Source organism: Rhea pennata, chromosome 13 (genome assembly GCF_028389875.1).
Source record: "Rhea pennata isolate bPtePen1 chromosome 13, bPtePen1.pri, whole genome shotgun sequence".
NCBI classification, from domain to species: domain Eukaryota; kingdom Metazoa; phylum Chordata; class Aves; order Rheiformes; family Rheidae; genus Rhea; species Rhea pennata.
The window spans coordinates 4,541,864-4,558,194 of NC_084675.1; the positions used below are offsets into that span (position 1 = coordinate 4,541,864).

Sequence of the window (16,331 nt, forward strand, 5' to 3'; positions counted from 1 at the left end):
CTTAAAGTGTGGACTTGGTGTGGAGATGTGGGGTTCAGTGTTGTAGCCTACAGCAAGTACTGTGAATGTTTGCCTGAAGGTTGCATACCTTTAAAACTGAGTGGGGTATGGGTGGAGGGATATTTGAGGTCAAGGTAGATGGCAAGTTAAAAACAAATTTCATTCACCCTTTATTTTGTTCTGCAAATTCACTAGGACAGGCTTAGCACGATGAGATCGTACTTGATCTCACCATGAGAAAGTTACGGGCAAGTGTTAAAGGCTCTGCATGGTAGATTCAAATATCTGTTAGTGTCATAAGACCCCATGCCCCAAACCCAGAAAAAGCGGACTGCAAAGCAATGTTTGAGCCTTGAAATTTTATTACCTTGTTTGCATCAACCAGTTATTCCTTTCAGCACCAATAAAGGACAAAAAAAAAAACCTCCCTGTTGTTCAAAATATCTTGTTTTTGTCAGGTGTAAGATTGTGGTTTTCTTAGAGGCAAAGAAACTAGTGAAAATACTTAGTTTTTTATTTTTTAAATATATTTATAACAAAATGTCAGAAGGTGTGTGCTTACCATATAAAAACATTAGGTCCCAGAAGGATACAATACCGAAAAATTATTGAAATAAAAAAGGTTATTCTTATTGTAGGATTTCTAAACTTCAGCAATAATACAAGATTTTAAAAGCATCAAGACTGTATTTAAAATAAGATGGTTTCAAGAAATGAGACTTCAGTAACAATTTAACCCTCATTATAATGGATGATAAAAATAGGGAGTTTTTCAAAGTGCTTGAATTGTAGGCATTTCTTTTCTCATCCTGTAATGCAGGAGGAGGTAAAAATGCTTAATTTCTGAGCTGATGATATGTGCTGACACTGATGTGCTGCTATATGATCCAAGGGTAGCTCAGATACCCTAAAGAAGACAGTCATTATCTGCTTAATCTGGCCCACCACAGGCCCATTAAAAAAATTAAAATTTTAAGTTCCTTAAATCTTACTGTCTTTTCTGACAGGTAGAACTGAGGGTCTAGCCAGACCAGCTGAGAGTGCTTCTGGGACAGAATACTGTAATAATACTTGTGCAAGATAGGTAAACTCCTTATGTGAGATGATAACATTTTCAAGGGTTTCTCTAATGCTGGCCGCACCTCAAAAAAAGCTGCAAGTGTCTCTTGAAGCCAGTGTGTGGTACAGTTTACATTCAGTTACTTTAGACAACTTCTATTAAACATCCAATTTGTGATGATGATAAAATTAGCTGGCCACCACTTGGATTATTTAGTTATATAAATACTTTTTCACACAGCATAAAGCTGTACACCAGCTGCTACTGTCCAAGTCCTCAGTGGCTGAGCTGTGGTGCAAAGCAACTGGATCAGGTATCCCTTTCAGACCTTCAGTGCACAGATAAGTGGCTTTGAATACAACTGAAAGGCTACATGCTCCTTTCTGTAGGTTGGTGTTTTTAAAATGATCTAAAGGTAGCAATGCTGTGAGGACTGAACTTCCTTGAATCTTCTGGAAGTTCCTGGTTTTCAGTTGTACTCATTTAAGTGTTCAGTTTTTCCTGAACTGTGTTGTAAAATGCAAACTGAGCATGAGAAACAGAAGATGTCTTGTTGTGTGTTATGTAGCTTCTCTAAAAACAGGTAACACTTCATCTACAGTATCCACATTGAGTGGCAGTTATTAAACCAAGAACAGCATTATCACCCACTTCTTGAAAATAAGTAAGATCCCTGTACAAAGTGGGGTAAGGACAATACAGTAAGTTGAACTCAAATTTCTTATAAATAACATCCTACTAATAAAGTGGGTCATGCTGTCCTTAGGCGAGGTGGGATTGACATCTGAAAAGCTATCTATGGTTTAATTTCCTAGGGAGGTTCTGCCTTTTTGTATTTTAATGCAAATGTTCTATTACATAGTATTACATAGCTATGATTGATAGCCTGTCAGCATAGGTATTGTCTGAATTATTTTCTTTTTTTCTCTGAGCTAGCGTATGGAACTGTAGGAGTAGTGTAGACAACCTGGTTTTCTCTAGGATGTTACTCTTCTGAAAAGGAAAGTCTGTTCTCTACAGTTTACCAGTACATGTGCTCTCTAACTCCTGCAAGCATTATCAAGGCATCAGAAGGCACAGGATCAATGCAAAAAAGCAAGGAGCGTTTGTACAGTGGTGCCACAATGCTGTACCTCCCAGCATCACTCTCTTGCAAAGTTAGATCCTTAAGACAGTAAATTAGTAAGAACTACCTAGACTGGTTAAGTGTACGTGTGTTGTTTAAAGAGACCGTTTTACAGCTATCCATTTCTTGATCACTGAAAAGCTAAGAACATCAAAGTCTAAAACCGTTTACTTCAATTTTGAAAAAATATTTCTCAACATATCTCAAAAGGTTGACAAAAGTGCCTGTTTTTTAGTCAGCACACAGTCACAGAACTAATTTAAAAGTAATTTAGACTAAACGTTAGTTTTACTGTAAATAATGTAAGATTGTTTGGCAGTAGAGTTTTATGATTATATCCCACACAGTGTCAGATTTAGCTACTGCAACTGATACTCAGTGAAGTTGATATCAAATTGTAATTTACATTGTTAGGAAAGCTATTAAAAATACTGTACCTTATATTTATTCTTACTACTGAGAAATAGCTGCTGGACAGCACACAAATTGCTACTGTTACTGTTTGTCTTTTTTTAAAAAGGTTAATAAAATACAAGCAAGGTAGAAAATAGGATTAAAAGCATTGTTTCAGGTACAAGTCTTTCTGAACTGGATGGAGAGATAAGAAACCAGAAAAATGCATTGCGCCTTCGCGCACTCTCTGTATAAAGAGAAACATACAAAGTGGGAAACGGTGCACTGGGAGAGCACACTAAAGTCTCTGATGCTGTAAACTTGAATTCCTAATTTTATCAAAAAGGAGAATTGAGCCTGGTTCCATTTTTGAATCTCCATGGGTTGCACTTCGCAGACTACCACATGGTTTGGCACACTACACTTGAAGAGGCAGTCTCTGCTGAAGGGATGCCAGGACTGGAAAATGAAGTGTAAAACATGTGAAGATTGGGCACAGTGGAAGAGTGTTAAAAGGGCCCCTACCTCCTACTTGGAATTAGCCAATACTGTTAGTACTTTCATGATTATTAAGAGTTTCTCTACTTGGAAAATCAGGCTGATCTAAGTAAAAATTCTGCTGTTTACTGTAGCTAATTAAGCCAGTATAAGAGGCTGTGCAGACAGATTTCTATTTTAAATCTAGTTTAGTTTAATTTACCTCAAGCTGATTTCTAGCAGGTGTAAACTAAACCAAAACAAGAGCATCTTCAAGAGTTTGTGGCCAGCATAACTAAAACAGTTTACTTACTTAAAGGAGTAAGTACATGTTTTACATTAACTAACTCCTCTCTTTTCAGCAAAGGGATTTTGTAATGTAAGAGGAAACAGGCAGAAGAAAACAGAGTCTTGCTGTTCTTCTGGCAACACTTTTGCTCTCTTCTGAATGTAACTCCCTAAAAAATGCCAAGAAATGTAGTTATGCATCTGACTCTTAACTTGTCATTTTTTCTGTTAAGGTTGCAGAGGTTGAGTAGGTCTGGTCATTGGGATAAGATGGTAGAGAAGAGCCCCACATTAAAGGGCAGCAGTGGAAAAAAAAGTAAGAATTAGATGACAAGACCTGTATTAAAGTCTGTGCATAACAAACACAGAATTGTGTTCCACAGACGTATAAACTTACCTTCTGCTCAGAAGTTACTTAACACTGAGAGTCACAATTCTATTTGTTCATTAAGCTAGCCATTTTACTCTCTTCCTTTAAGAGTACTGATTCCTTTGAAAAGTATGTTACCTTGTCTTATCAGTCATACACTGTTCTATACTTGCTTTCCAAAAATGTCACTTATGTGCACATTAACTCTATTAACTCTAGCATGCATTTTACAAGCTATTTCCCATTTACTCTTTCTAGCCAAGGCAGAATGTTGACTGATGTTACCAGTGGTACTACAGGAATCTATTCACTCTACTGTAACACTATATATCATCCCATACCATAATTCAGAACTGCCCCACATATAGGAAAAAAATAAAAGACATTACAGGTGAACTGTATTTCTTCTTCAAAGACTAACTTGTGCTTAGAAAACTAAAGGCCCAATTCAGACAAAACACTTCATAATTGTAATGGGAACACAATCAGAATAGGATGGTAGAACTGTGTGTTAAAGTCTTAATTCCTAATTTTAACATATCCTTAATCAGACAGGAGACTATTGGTCTGCAAATTGAAGAGAGTTTTTTTGTTTTAAGATTCATCTGTAATGACAGAAGGATCAGCCAGTCCCAGAATGCCTTAATTTTGCTGGTTTCTGATTTTTGAATTCACTTCCATTCTTATTTTCCCCATGATATCTTACTATTTTATCTGAGTGGCATGCAGTGCGGGCGCATGCTACTGATGCAAGCACGCTACTACAACTTTAACAGGCTAAAAAAGAAAAAAGCTTTAGCTTTAGTTATACAAAGAAATTATGCAAAAAACTATTGAGCAGCACTAAATCACAGACTAATTACAAACTAAATTGTGCTATATAGTAGTATAAAAACATGTTTTAATAAGAATGGCACTGGTTCAGAAGGAATTAGGACTTCCATCTTGGTTCCTTTCGGTCCACAGTGAAAGCATTGTAATACAGGCCTGCCCTGTTGCCTGAGCAACTTGCAACAGTGGTTTTTGGCCACAACCCTTTCAATTTCTTCCCTTTTTATATCCTCTATTGTTGGTACATTCTGAAGTGTAGCCTGGGTCAGGTCTGGTCATCTTTCCTAACGTGGCACCAGAATAGTTCTTTCTTATGTTCTGATATATTTTTTAATATCGTCAATGTTTCCCTCTTCTAATATCTCAAAGCTGGTCAGTTTTAAGGGTCATCTTCTCCCGTAGATACCATTAGACGCATTGCGACTGGTAGGTGGTCCGTCAAGCCTGCTAACTGAGTAATAAAGCTGAACTCTTCCACTTCCTGCAGAAGAAAGGCAAAAAGTAAGCAAGAAGGAATGTACAAGTATTGTGTTTTATCATATGTCAGGCTTCACCTTTTATGCCTCTCCTTGAGCTATCTCATTGTATCAGTAGCTATATACGACCAAAAAGGCCTGCAACCGGTCTGGCTCAGTTATGCTACTGGTAAACTATCTGCTACACAAGGCATGTTAATGCAGCGCAGTTGAAGAGCTGCAAAACTGACACAATATATAGTTCAATGAGGCAGGATGAAATCTCTTGTACCCATTTCTTTCCACATATAGCAATATCCATATTGTTCCAGATAGGCTTATCTGTAATCCTGCTGTAGGTTATTGATGTACATAAAGAAAGAGTCACCTGGGAGGAGGGGCTTGCTTTACTGTACTAGACATAGCACGCAGCTAAAAAGCAAGCCTGACTTCATCAAACAGTGATGGTAACCTTCATAAGAACTTAAGGTGGTAAGAGGCCTAAATTCTAGACTTTGTGCTGGCAAAATTTTGCAGGACCAGATTAAGGTTCTGTAGGGAAATACTGCTGGCTTCCCAACTTCTGAAAACTTCATGTAGCAACCTTAGTGTTCTCTTTATACAATTTAATTATCCCCTTCTATGAGCCAGGTACTTAGTTTGCCAGTACTTTGATAATTGTTTGCAGGAAGCATAAATACTGTAGTAACCATGTAGTGTAGTAAGCACTTTTTAACTAGCATCCCACAAGAGGAAATAATCTGGCCTTTTCCTAGCCACTCACTTGTTTTTACCCAGGCAAGAGCACTTGTATGATAAGCTTTATCAAAGACCTAATCTGGGTCAAAATTATTCAAATGTTTTTGTTGCTGCTTATTTGAACATAGGGTGAGTTTAGTGCACAGATACACAATAGACATCTGCACATCCAAAACCAGAAGCCTTTGAAGAATTTAGCTGCTATGCTGACATGTCTGCTGAGCACCTGCAAATGGAGAGCACAGGCAGATCAAGGTATCGTGTGCTAAACTATGGTGAATTGCTGGATTGCATGTTACTGTACAGTAATTGCAGTGGGGTATGGTAAATAAGCGTGAACTAGTTTCTCATTTTCATTGTGGAATTCTGTATAAGGCAAGATCATACACAAGGGAGCAGACAACGTACTGCAAATTCTCTTTCTAGCTTAGCACTTCAACTTTTGTCTATGTATCACTTGTAACCTAGGCAGGTTTTCATAGGCATAGTAAAAACACAGCCAGACACTTCAGCAAACTCAGTGAAACTGCACATAGTTGCAGCAGCTTTTCTGAGCAGGGAGCTTTCTAACAATACAGTTTGACAGCTTTTAAAAAGCTTCTGTCTGATTTTAAAAGTAAAAAGACTGCTGGCATGGAAAGCACCAGCCAAAACAGTTGGTCTGGCAAAACTTGAAAGAACAGAAACAAGATTTGTTTGTTTGGTTTGGTTTGGTTGTTTGTTTTGAAGGGCAGCTTACCTACAAGCATTGCTACCAGACCACCTAAACTGTATGTATTATATAAACAAATTTTATGTTTGCAAAGTCAGGCGTACAAGAAGTAGAACATACTAAAGTGGCAAATTCACCTTTTAGCCCAAGCAGAAGAGGCTAACATGCCATCTAGACAGTTTGTCCTGTGAGTTATAGCTCTTTTTCTTGTGAAACTCACCACTTTCCATTCCAAGTAGAGACCTTCTTCTGTATAAAGCATATAGTCAATTCTCCTCCCATTTCCTTTCAATGATGCCTTCCTCCCCTTTTGACTGGAACTACGGTTCTTGCTGGTGGGATAGACTAAGTAGCCTTTCCTTCCTTCTTCACTTTCCAGCACCCTATTTCACAAAAAAAACCCCAAGTGCATTAAATGTTTGCTCATTCTGTCCCGTTGTACATTATGGTAGTTTCTCTCCAGATGCCCAGTAAGGGTAATGCCCATCCAAAACAACTGATAAAGTTACAGCATGAAGTGCATCTTCTAGCTGTGTTTTTCTTTATGATGCTGTATCAGCTGTGCTAACATGTTGATGGCGGCTTTGTCATCCCTGATGCTGTCTAGTAGGCCTCGGTACCAACCTTTGTAGCCAGGAGAGCAAATTTCCAAGAGAAGGATCTAGCTTGCTGTCTGCAGTATGTTACAGCCCAGGCCAGCCCCTTCCCCTTTGGCCCAGAATCTAGAACAAATTTATGTACTTCGATACAAACCTGTCCATTCTGATCAGTGCAACCCTGAAATTAGAGAGCAACCTTTACAGAAAGGATACAGATGAGTACAACAGTTTTTGGAGAGCGCGTACCTGGGCACGTGGTTTTGTGGTTTTGAATGAGCCTCTGCACCTGATTACTTTGTCTTGGATCTCAAGCTGTTACTTCACTAATGACAGCCAATGAGTTTGATTTCCATATAATGACAGTATCTTCAAACTCCTCTGCAGAGATGAACTTGCTGGGCAAGTGTGGTGAAGGGGTTAGTACTGCCCCCATGTTGCGTAGAGATTACCCAGCCCAAGACCAGGTGCAGAATTAAAGATTAAGATTCAGTTTTCTAGGTACCAGTCTTTGTTCAGGCTAATAAGCTGCTCCTCTCCCATAAAGTGTTTACAGTTTGGCTACTTAAACCTTAAGAGTAAATGTTATACAGAAGACTATTAAGGCTCTGAGCAACTTAATCTAACTTTGAAGTTGGCTGTGCTTTGAACAGAAGGTTGGATTTGGGTGAATAGGACCTACAAAGGTCCCGTTCACCCTATTTTATAATAAATCTGTGCTTCTGTGTTATGCTGTTGGATATAAAAGGACATTTGTTTTACCTTTTTGTATTCTACTTAAAATGTCTAGCACTGTAATGCTAAAAACAACACGTATACAACTGTGTGTGCAAAAGCAGAATGTGCCTGGCGTAGGATTTGTAATTGCACATGTAGGGTATTAGGCAAACAGTTAGTATCAAGTACAATTGTAGCAGTTTTGCATGATAACTTAGGCATGCCGAGAGGGACAAATTTGGTTGTTTTGGTATCTGAGTCAAAATATAGAAACAAACGATTTTCAAAACCAACTCCCTGAAAATCATTTTTCTTAACTTACCTGCCAAAACCTGAGCTCAGGGTTCTGTGGTTTCCCTTGTAAGAGTTGATTGCGCCATTAAGCTGCATCATCAACTGTCGCAGGAGAAACACTGAGCCATGAACTTGGGTCCTAGCAGGTACAAAGCCTCTAATTTCACCTTGGAAAAAGACAGGATATTTTGAGCACCCAGATTTTAAAATTACTTTGGATGTTTTTTGTCAGGTTGGGAACCTTTTTTGTACATGCATGTGAGAATACAGATGAAGGAAAAATAAGAGACACTGAACTTCTGTGACGTGTTCTGCGATTTGAGGTCGGAATGGTTTCTCCGTCAAATTTTGTCACTTTGGAAGGATGGTGGCAAGGGGGGAGACACAGCACTTGCACTTGCCCTACAGCTGAAGGGATCTAATTAATGTTAGAATCTGTAAGTTTTTGTTAGTTGATGCATAAAAGTACTTTGTCATAGTTGTTGTTTAAAAGCAAACGTTATAGTTGGTCACTTAATCAGAACTTCTTTAACCCCTCTGGACTTAATGAAATATTGAAGATTCTTACAGTTTATTGTAGCCTGTTTATAAAAGTAAGCTTCCTTCTATGTATTACTCAGTTTAGACTGTCGTAAGTTACGTTAAATCAGCTTATTCTCTGGACCTCATTTGCAAACTGAACTGTTCATTCTACAGAGAGCTATTGCAAGTGATTCACTTCATGAAATTTTCTTTCTAGATTCAAGGAAGCAAGCTCTTTGAAACTGACCTCTTTTGAAAATTGTATTTATATTTGGCAAACCCAGTTAAGTAACATAGTAGATGAAACTGTTGATTAAGGCTAGAGTGCTACTGCAAAAAATCTTGCATGAATTTAAAAGGTGAATTCACTTTAGCTTCAATTCTATCCTTTTAAAATTCTGTGAATGTTTAACCTGCACAAAGGCTCACAGAAGAGAAATGTTAATTTCAAATACATGGGGAAAATGAATTTTAAAGATCTGTGCATCAGTTTCTGACTAAAGTTGTATGCCTCTGTATACAATGGTCTGCTGTTTTTCTCTACAGGAAGTAGAGGCAAGTACCAACCATCTGGATATACCATACTAACAGTTAGGTGCTAACCATTTAAGTAAACACAACTAATTATGACTGAGCCATAAAACAATCATAAAACTTCAATTTTATCAAAATAATTGCTCTAATTCCTAGGGCACAAAAGAGGGAAGGATTAAAAAGTAATTTTAACTTACTTTTTTTCCTAGAAAGATTTAGAGTCATGATTAACTCCAGAGTTAAAGTATGAAAGCTCTGTCATGCAACTCTTTGGCCGATCAGCTTAGATTGGTAATGCTTGACCACAGCTGCAGTGAACAAAGGAGCATGAAGAGCAGTATGTCTAAGGGAACCATAATGCAAAACTAACCTCCTCATAAAACCTGAGAGAGCCAGAGGAGTTGAAGACCTTTTTTACTGCTGTTCCCTCACTGCAGCCCAGAATCACAAGCCAGTCTTTCCTTCTACAGCCCTGGAGACTGGGCTTGTGGAACATGGAAAACCTGGGACTTAAATCCCATTTCTTAGCTGTGAGTAATTTGGTCTTCTGTTCCAGAATTCATTCAGGGCTTAAGAGACTAAAATTGCTTATGCCAGTCCTTTCATGAGAGTGAAATGCACCTCTGTGAGGCAAGATCACCTGTATGTGTTTCATGAAGCTTCTCTGAGCAGAAGCCTGTGCAGCATCCAGCACTGTGGCAAGGCCCAGGTTTTTAAGTCTATCTTAATTGTTCTATGTTTATAAACAACTTGCTCTTCATTTGCACCAAGTGTATTGTACTAGGCTGATGTTTTATGTATGCAGTAGTTAACATGAAAGAAATAGGAAGTAACTAAGAACGAATTGTGCTACTTCTTTCATGGACTTACTAGTTTAATATTGTGAACTGCTTAATTTTTCTTTTTATAAACTACAGAAAAGTGCTGATGAAGAAATAATTGTCTGGGTAGCTTATGTTGCTACTTATTGCTAATATAAATGTGCATTTTAAAAGGTTTGAGAACTTAATCAAGATCTATTATTGAAAATGTTCAGAACGGATCAGTTTTAGGCTGTACCCTGTTTTGCTGCATAAATAAATGATATTTGTTAGCAACACAGTGCTCCACAGCTTCTGTGCTGTCAATAGCATTTTATAATCTCCAGGCACTTCATTGATGTATGTTAGGAAAGACATTTATAAAAATACTTTATAGTTTTCAAAGCCCAGATTTCATTAATGATGTTGAATTTCACTGCAACGTTTACTATTATGTTTACCAATCCCATACAAGGATGCAAGGAGAGGCTCTCTGTCTCTTATCAGGGTGAGGGTTTCTCAAATATTAAAGCATTTCTAAATAACTTAAACAGGCAGATCCCTGTTTCCCTGCAGATTTGAATACAAAGCTAGCGGAAATTCCTGTTAATAGATCTAAAAACCCCTCTATTTAAGAGAATTATCACATATTGCAGAAGGCTACTCTTATTAGGCAAAAAGCATTATATGTATTGTTACCGAAGTTCAAGAATATTTTCCCATTATATCTCATACTGAGATGGTATCCGTAAGGAGCTTAAGTAATAATACAAATCTCTATGGATCATCTAATGGCTATTTATTTATCAGTCATGCATGTATCAATGGAATTTAAGTGCTGAATTTATTTAGCAGTCATGCATGTATCAGTGGAATTTAATTGCTGAATACAAGTAACTCTTCAGGGAATAAAATAAAGTATCTCCAAACTAATTTGATGACAGATGGTCGAAAAAAGAAAAAGGGGAGAGGAGAAAAAAAGAAAAGCAGCCTTTTAAGAGCTCCAAGCCCGCTCTTGGAATCATAAAATAGAATGTTACACCCACATAGAGATTTGCATTTGCAAACTTGATTGTAGAGGCCAAATTACCTTACTTCTGCTCTCGAAAATCCCTTTCACATGTACTGAATTCATGTTTTCAACACGTGAATAGACATGCCTGGAGATTTTGCAGGCTCTTGAATGTACAAAGCATGACTTTTTATATATATATAGATAGATAGATAGATATAGATATATAGATATATATATAGATATATAGATATATAAAACTAAACCTAGACCTTGTGTCTAGAAATTTACTCAATTTCTTTGCTCAAAACAGCTTTGAAAAAGACTTTAAGGGTTAGCTTCACCTAATATATTCAACTAAGGGTACATCTGTTCCATACATTGCACTGCACTATTTAATGAGTTAAAATGCCAAGATAAACAACTGTGCCTACATAAATGTATCATTTCCATTATGTATGCTGACTGAACCATCTGTACAGCTATATGTAAATGCAGGATCATTAATTCAAATATCTTTACCTCTTTAGTATATTTTGATAATCAAAAAGTAGACATCTTTTATAGTTAGTCATGATAACCTATTTAGTCTATTAAACTGGCCTTCAAGGAAGAGAACATGTAGAAACTAAACAGTGCTCTGCAATGTACAATGCTGATTAATCTCTTCACTAGCATATTATTTAACGAATAGTATTGGACTTTAGGAAGTTTACCTTAGGAATTCCTCACGATTAGATTTCTTTTTCATTTAAGTCACATGAAAAGATTTCTGTTTCTCACTATCAGAATTTTGAAAGCAATGATGGACTAATATCACTGAAAGAAGTATTATTCCTAGTTGTTTGACATGCTATTTAATTCCTCTCTATATTTGTGATTTTTCTTCTTTATGTATATTGAATTCTGCAAGCCTTCTAGCATGAGTAATTGGTTGTTGGACTGGGGTGGTGGCTTATACCTTACATGTTTTTTTATTTGAGGAAAATTATGTTTCTTTCTGTTGCTCTCCTTGGTAGTGCCAGGACCATGGGACTGGCTGCTTGCAGAGAGATCTTCAAACAAGCTGTTGGCATACCCTTTTGTGGTAGTGCTTGGAGTTGCTTGTCCTGTTCCTATGGGCCTGTCCAGGTAGGATCATTTCTAGAGATAAAAAGGCACCAACTGCAATAGCTTTTATCAAAAATTCACTCAGCTAAACCAACTCTGCTAGATTTTGAGAAGCAGATACTTTTCCTTCCTTTTTCTCTCTACCTGAAGACCCCAGGTGTGTTTACTCAGTTCAGTACATCTTATAGACCATGAAACACTGTCAATTTCTGAAATGTTAAATAGCAAGCAGTGAACTGGCTTTTAAGGAATGGTCTGAAGTGTATGTGAGGAATAGGAAATGCATACTTCTGCAGATTATCTGGAGTGCACACTTCTTCATCATACAGTCCTTCAGGATCCAACAAGGTACCTGGGAACAGAAAGGGAAATGTGACAGTCTCCGCATACTTCCTGAGGGGGCAAGTAGCAGGAGGTAAGTAGCTACAGCTGTGTGAAGACAGCATAAATACTGGGGAGAGGGGACTTTTCTGACTGTGCATTTTTTTTATTTACTTGCATCTGAACACAATATCCATGTACAACAGTCATCCTTCTTATAAGGTCTGCATCTCACACTTGATTAATTGATGCTTTCAGTCTAATAGAGTCTTTCTTTTCAGAATAAATGTAGTAAAACAATTTCTTTTAGCACAGAGAATAGGGATATTTGACCTCAGTACCTCAGCTTTTCTTCTTCTGTCTCCCTCCATATATCTTCTGTTCCATTGTGCCCACAGTGCAAGCAGTGGGCAAAGGGCAAGCAGTCCCTACTTGAGTCCTTTCTCTTCATGTTTTCCTGGCAGGTATTGCAGTCTAAACTTGACCTTCAGCATTTCCTGTTTCTTCTTGCTGTACTCTGTATTCTTACTGTCTCTTATTCCTTAATAATTCTTGCCCCAACTTCTCTTTCTTACAGCCCATTTTCAGTCTGTGTTTATATAAGGGATTAGCAAAAGCAAATAGCTTCTGGTAGCAGGCAACTGGCCTGTTTGCTGCCTACAGCCTAGAGGAGGAACCTTTGCCTAGTCTTTACAAGTAAATCCTCTATCCAAACCTTTCTACTGTCATCTTGCAGATGGTGCCACCACAATTCCAGTTTCTCAATCCCAACTTCTCTGATTTTTTGTTTTTTTTTCTGCTGAGTGAATACAGTCACATAATTAAACAGTTCCACGTTCACTTTAGTATCTTTGGTTATAATTACCCACTCTAGAGAGACGCTAACTTCTCTCTGAACTTCTCTCTGAAGTGCATCTGAACTCATCTGAGTTCATCTGAGTTGCACCAGGAACAGCTATGTCTGAGTTCCAGGAAAGCTTTTATAAGATGAACCCTAGGAGTTCCTAGTGTTGTTCAATTGCTTTGTTACATCTTCCCTTACAGCACTTACATAACACCAAAATGGAACATTCTGATCAAAAGCTGCAGGCTTTCATTATATGCTGGAAGTACAGAAACAGTAATTTGGCTGTGTTTTTTTGCAAAGTAACCTACGGATGATTTTAAAGTAGAATGGGTGTGTGAACGCATTCGAGTAGCTTGATGCTTGAGTGCCACATTCCATTCCAGCATGTGGACTGAGGTTTGAGATCTGTGTTTAGATCTTAAGCCTCAGCAGTGTTTCGTTAAATTACAAACTATGCATTACCATGTTAGAAAAATGCCACTTGTAAATGTACAGTCTCTACCACATTGTTACTGCTCGTTAGCTGTGCGACCTACTGCCTGCAGATACTGTGTCTATGACAGATGAGAATGAGTTACGTTCACATATTGATAGTTAGAGAAGACCTTACCAATTGCCCATGGTTTATCTTCCCCAGGACCAATTCGACATGGGTCTTTATAGTGTGTAAACAGAGAATGCTGTTGCTCCAGCTTGTCCTCTGCAGAGAAAGAATAAAGAAAAGGGAAATGAGCTACATGTTGTAAACTTATGAAGAGTGTTTCATAAAAAGGCAAGCCTGCTTTCATATTCTGCCGCTTCAGCTAGCATTCTTTTGGTCAAGCAGTGAGCGCTATGTTTTATATATTTTCAGTAGAGTTCTTAGAGAAAGATGGCAGGAACAGCCTTTGGGGCGTCAACATTTCTGTATTTCACATTGCAAATAAGCAAAAACCTTTGTTCTGTGTTTTTTTTTTTTTTTTTTTTTTTTTTTTTTTTTTTTTTTTTTTAATCAATCTAGAAAGCAAGCTTGAGGAAGAGAACGCACATAATTTCCTAGTGCCCACTAGCCTGGGAGGCAGACAGATTTGAAGCAGTCTGGTACTTTTACTGCATGGCAATATCTTGTCTTAACCAGAAATTCCAGCAAAATGTTTGCTAATAACTGTGCTTTCCTACAAAGTTTTTCTAAGACAGGCATTTTTCAATAGCTTTTAACAGTAAACGGAAGTGAAGATTTTCTAACTTGTTTCCTTACCCTCACATTCACATTGCATTATTTACTCTAATACGTTTATCAAGATCACACAATGGAGAATTGGACTTCATAATAGCAATACTGGTGCGTACATAGATCTCAGTAAGCTTGAAGACAAAAGCTTGCGTTTTACCTGCTTCAAAAGAATTCATTGAATGCTTTTCAAATTGTAATAGTTAAGAGAAAGACGAGCAATCAATAATTTCATTGGGATATTATCTACAGCATTAAAGCAGTCCTAAACGCAATCCACATAACCCCTCAGGTTTCAGATTAAGCTCTATTTGATATTGTGCTTTATGTATTCAAAGACATACATTAAATAACCCCAGGACCCAGAGGCACTGTAACAGATATCCTGAATTTCAGGCAATGAACAACATAAACAAGTTCTTGTGCGCATGAGCATTATACCTAGGCACAAGCAACTGGAACCTGAAAATCCCAATCACTACAACTCTTTTTTTTTTTTCTTTTTTTCTTTTTTAATGGCAAAGAGACTGGCAATATCCCCTGATAACTCCTTTCTTCATTGCAGCCCTTCCACCCTTTACTGTGCCAACATTTCTTAGCAACAGTTCAAGTTTTCTCTTGGGATCACTGGAATGTTCACCTGTGCTTGGAGCTGCTGCTGCTATTTGTCTCTGTCTATTGTCAAGGCAACAGAATCTGTAAGTATGCATGAAATAGATTCCTCTAAAGTCAGAAACAAAACTTTGAACCGTGACCTGGTTATCTTATACAGAATGTGGCTGAGCACACTTCAGGAAGCAAATCAGACCTCTTTTTGCAAAACTGTTCTTGCTGAGTGATGAAGCTGTTAGCCTCTCCCTATTAACAAGGAAGAGGAACACAAATGGCAATGTGGAGTACAGTAATATTAAGCATTGCTGTAGGCACTTTTGCCTGTCTGTCATTAACAGTCATTAATACAACTGATTGTCCCTCAGTTACTGCATTCACACCAGCTGATCTGCCTCACTACATGATTCTAGCTGTTTTTTGGCTATTAGAGCCAGCTAGCTCTTGCTCTTGAGAATATAGATCCTCATAAGCACAAGGAGATAGAAAAATAAATTTACCAGGGTATCTTGAGCTTTGGCAGAGGATGAGGACTGACTTGCCCAGATTTTCCAGGTGTGCAATGCAGAGAATTTTGCTGTCTGAACAGCCAACTGATTTGTTTAATGTTTATAGTAAACTGTACAATGAAATCTGTCCAGTCTGCATTTCTCCAAGCTTTCCCTTGTTACGGGATATGTCTATAAAACTTTCCTCAAAAACAAGACAGATTAAAATCTTGTCATGATTAATTCACTACTGTGACAACGACAGTTAGAAGTCACAGCTCATAAAATGAACTTAATCCATGTGACTAAAGGCTTTTTATCTTATGCTCTAATGTTAAAAAGTAGAAAAGAATTTTTCATGAGTCAATTCACAGCAACCTGACATTAAAGACAACTTTCTAATAACGGTCCTGATAAATGAGAATTCACTGTACTAATGTTGATAATGCTGTCTTAACACTGAGGGACAACCAAGTTGCAGAAGATCTATCGTAAGCATAAGACCACTCATAAGCCTGGAAACTTGATCTTTGAAATCTTTTTTCTGAAATCTTTGAAAACTTGATAGTCACTAGTACAAGAAAAAAAAAATCCGCTATGTCAGCGGAATGGGAAAGAGTACAAAAAACTGTATACAGAATTACAGAAAGCTGATTACTGTAAAAATAAATAAATAAAAAATACATTCTGTTCTTCACAGTGCTAACAAATGTCTCTGTAAAGCAATACATAATTTAAAAAGGGAGGACATAGCTTTAAAACAAAGCATTAATCTTGCTTAGCGCATAGGAAACAAAGTA

At 37.5% G+C, this 16,331-nt stretch overlaps 1 protein-coding gene across 1 annotated transcript in view; it reads right to left on the reverse strand.

Moving 5' to 3' along the window:
• Nucleotides 1-4,924: 4,924 nt before the first annotated feature.
• The window catches only part of SMPD3 (sphingomyelin phosphodiesterase 3), a 40,586-nt gene continuing 29,179 nt past the window's right edge, over nt 4,925-16,331 (reverse strand). The window contains exons 4-7 of the mRNA XM_062586649.1: nt 13,835-13,924; nt 12,345-12,408; nt 6,692-6,854; nt 4,925-5,026 (exon numbers count right to left, since the gene is read on the reverse strand). Coding sequence (XP_062442633.1) covers nt 4,925-5,026; nt 6,692-6,854; nt 12,345-12,408; nt 13,835-13,924 — 419 coding nt within the window. The remainder of the gene's footprint in view (nt 5,027-6,691; nt 6,855-12,344; nt 12,409-13,834; nt 13,925-16,331) is intronic.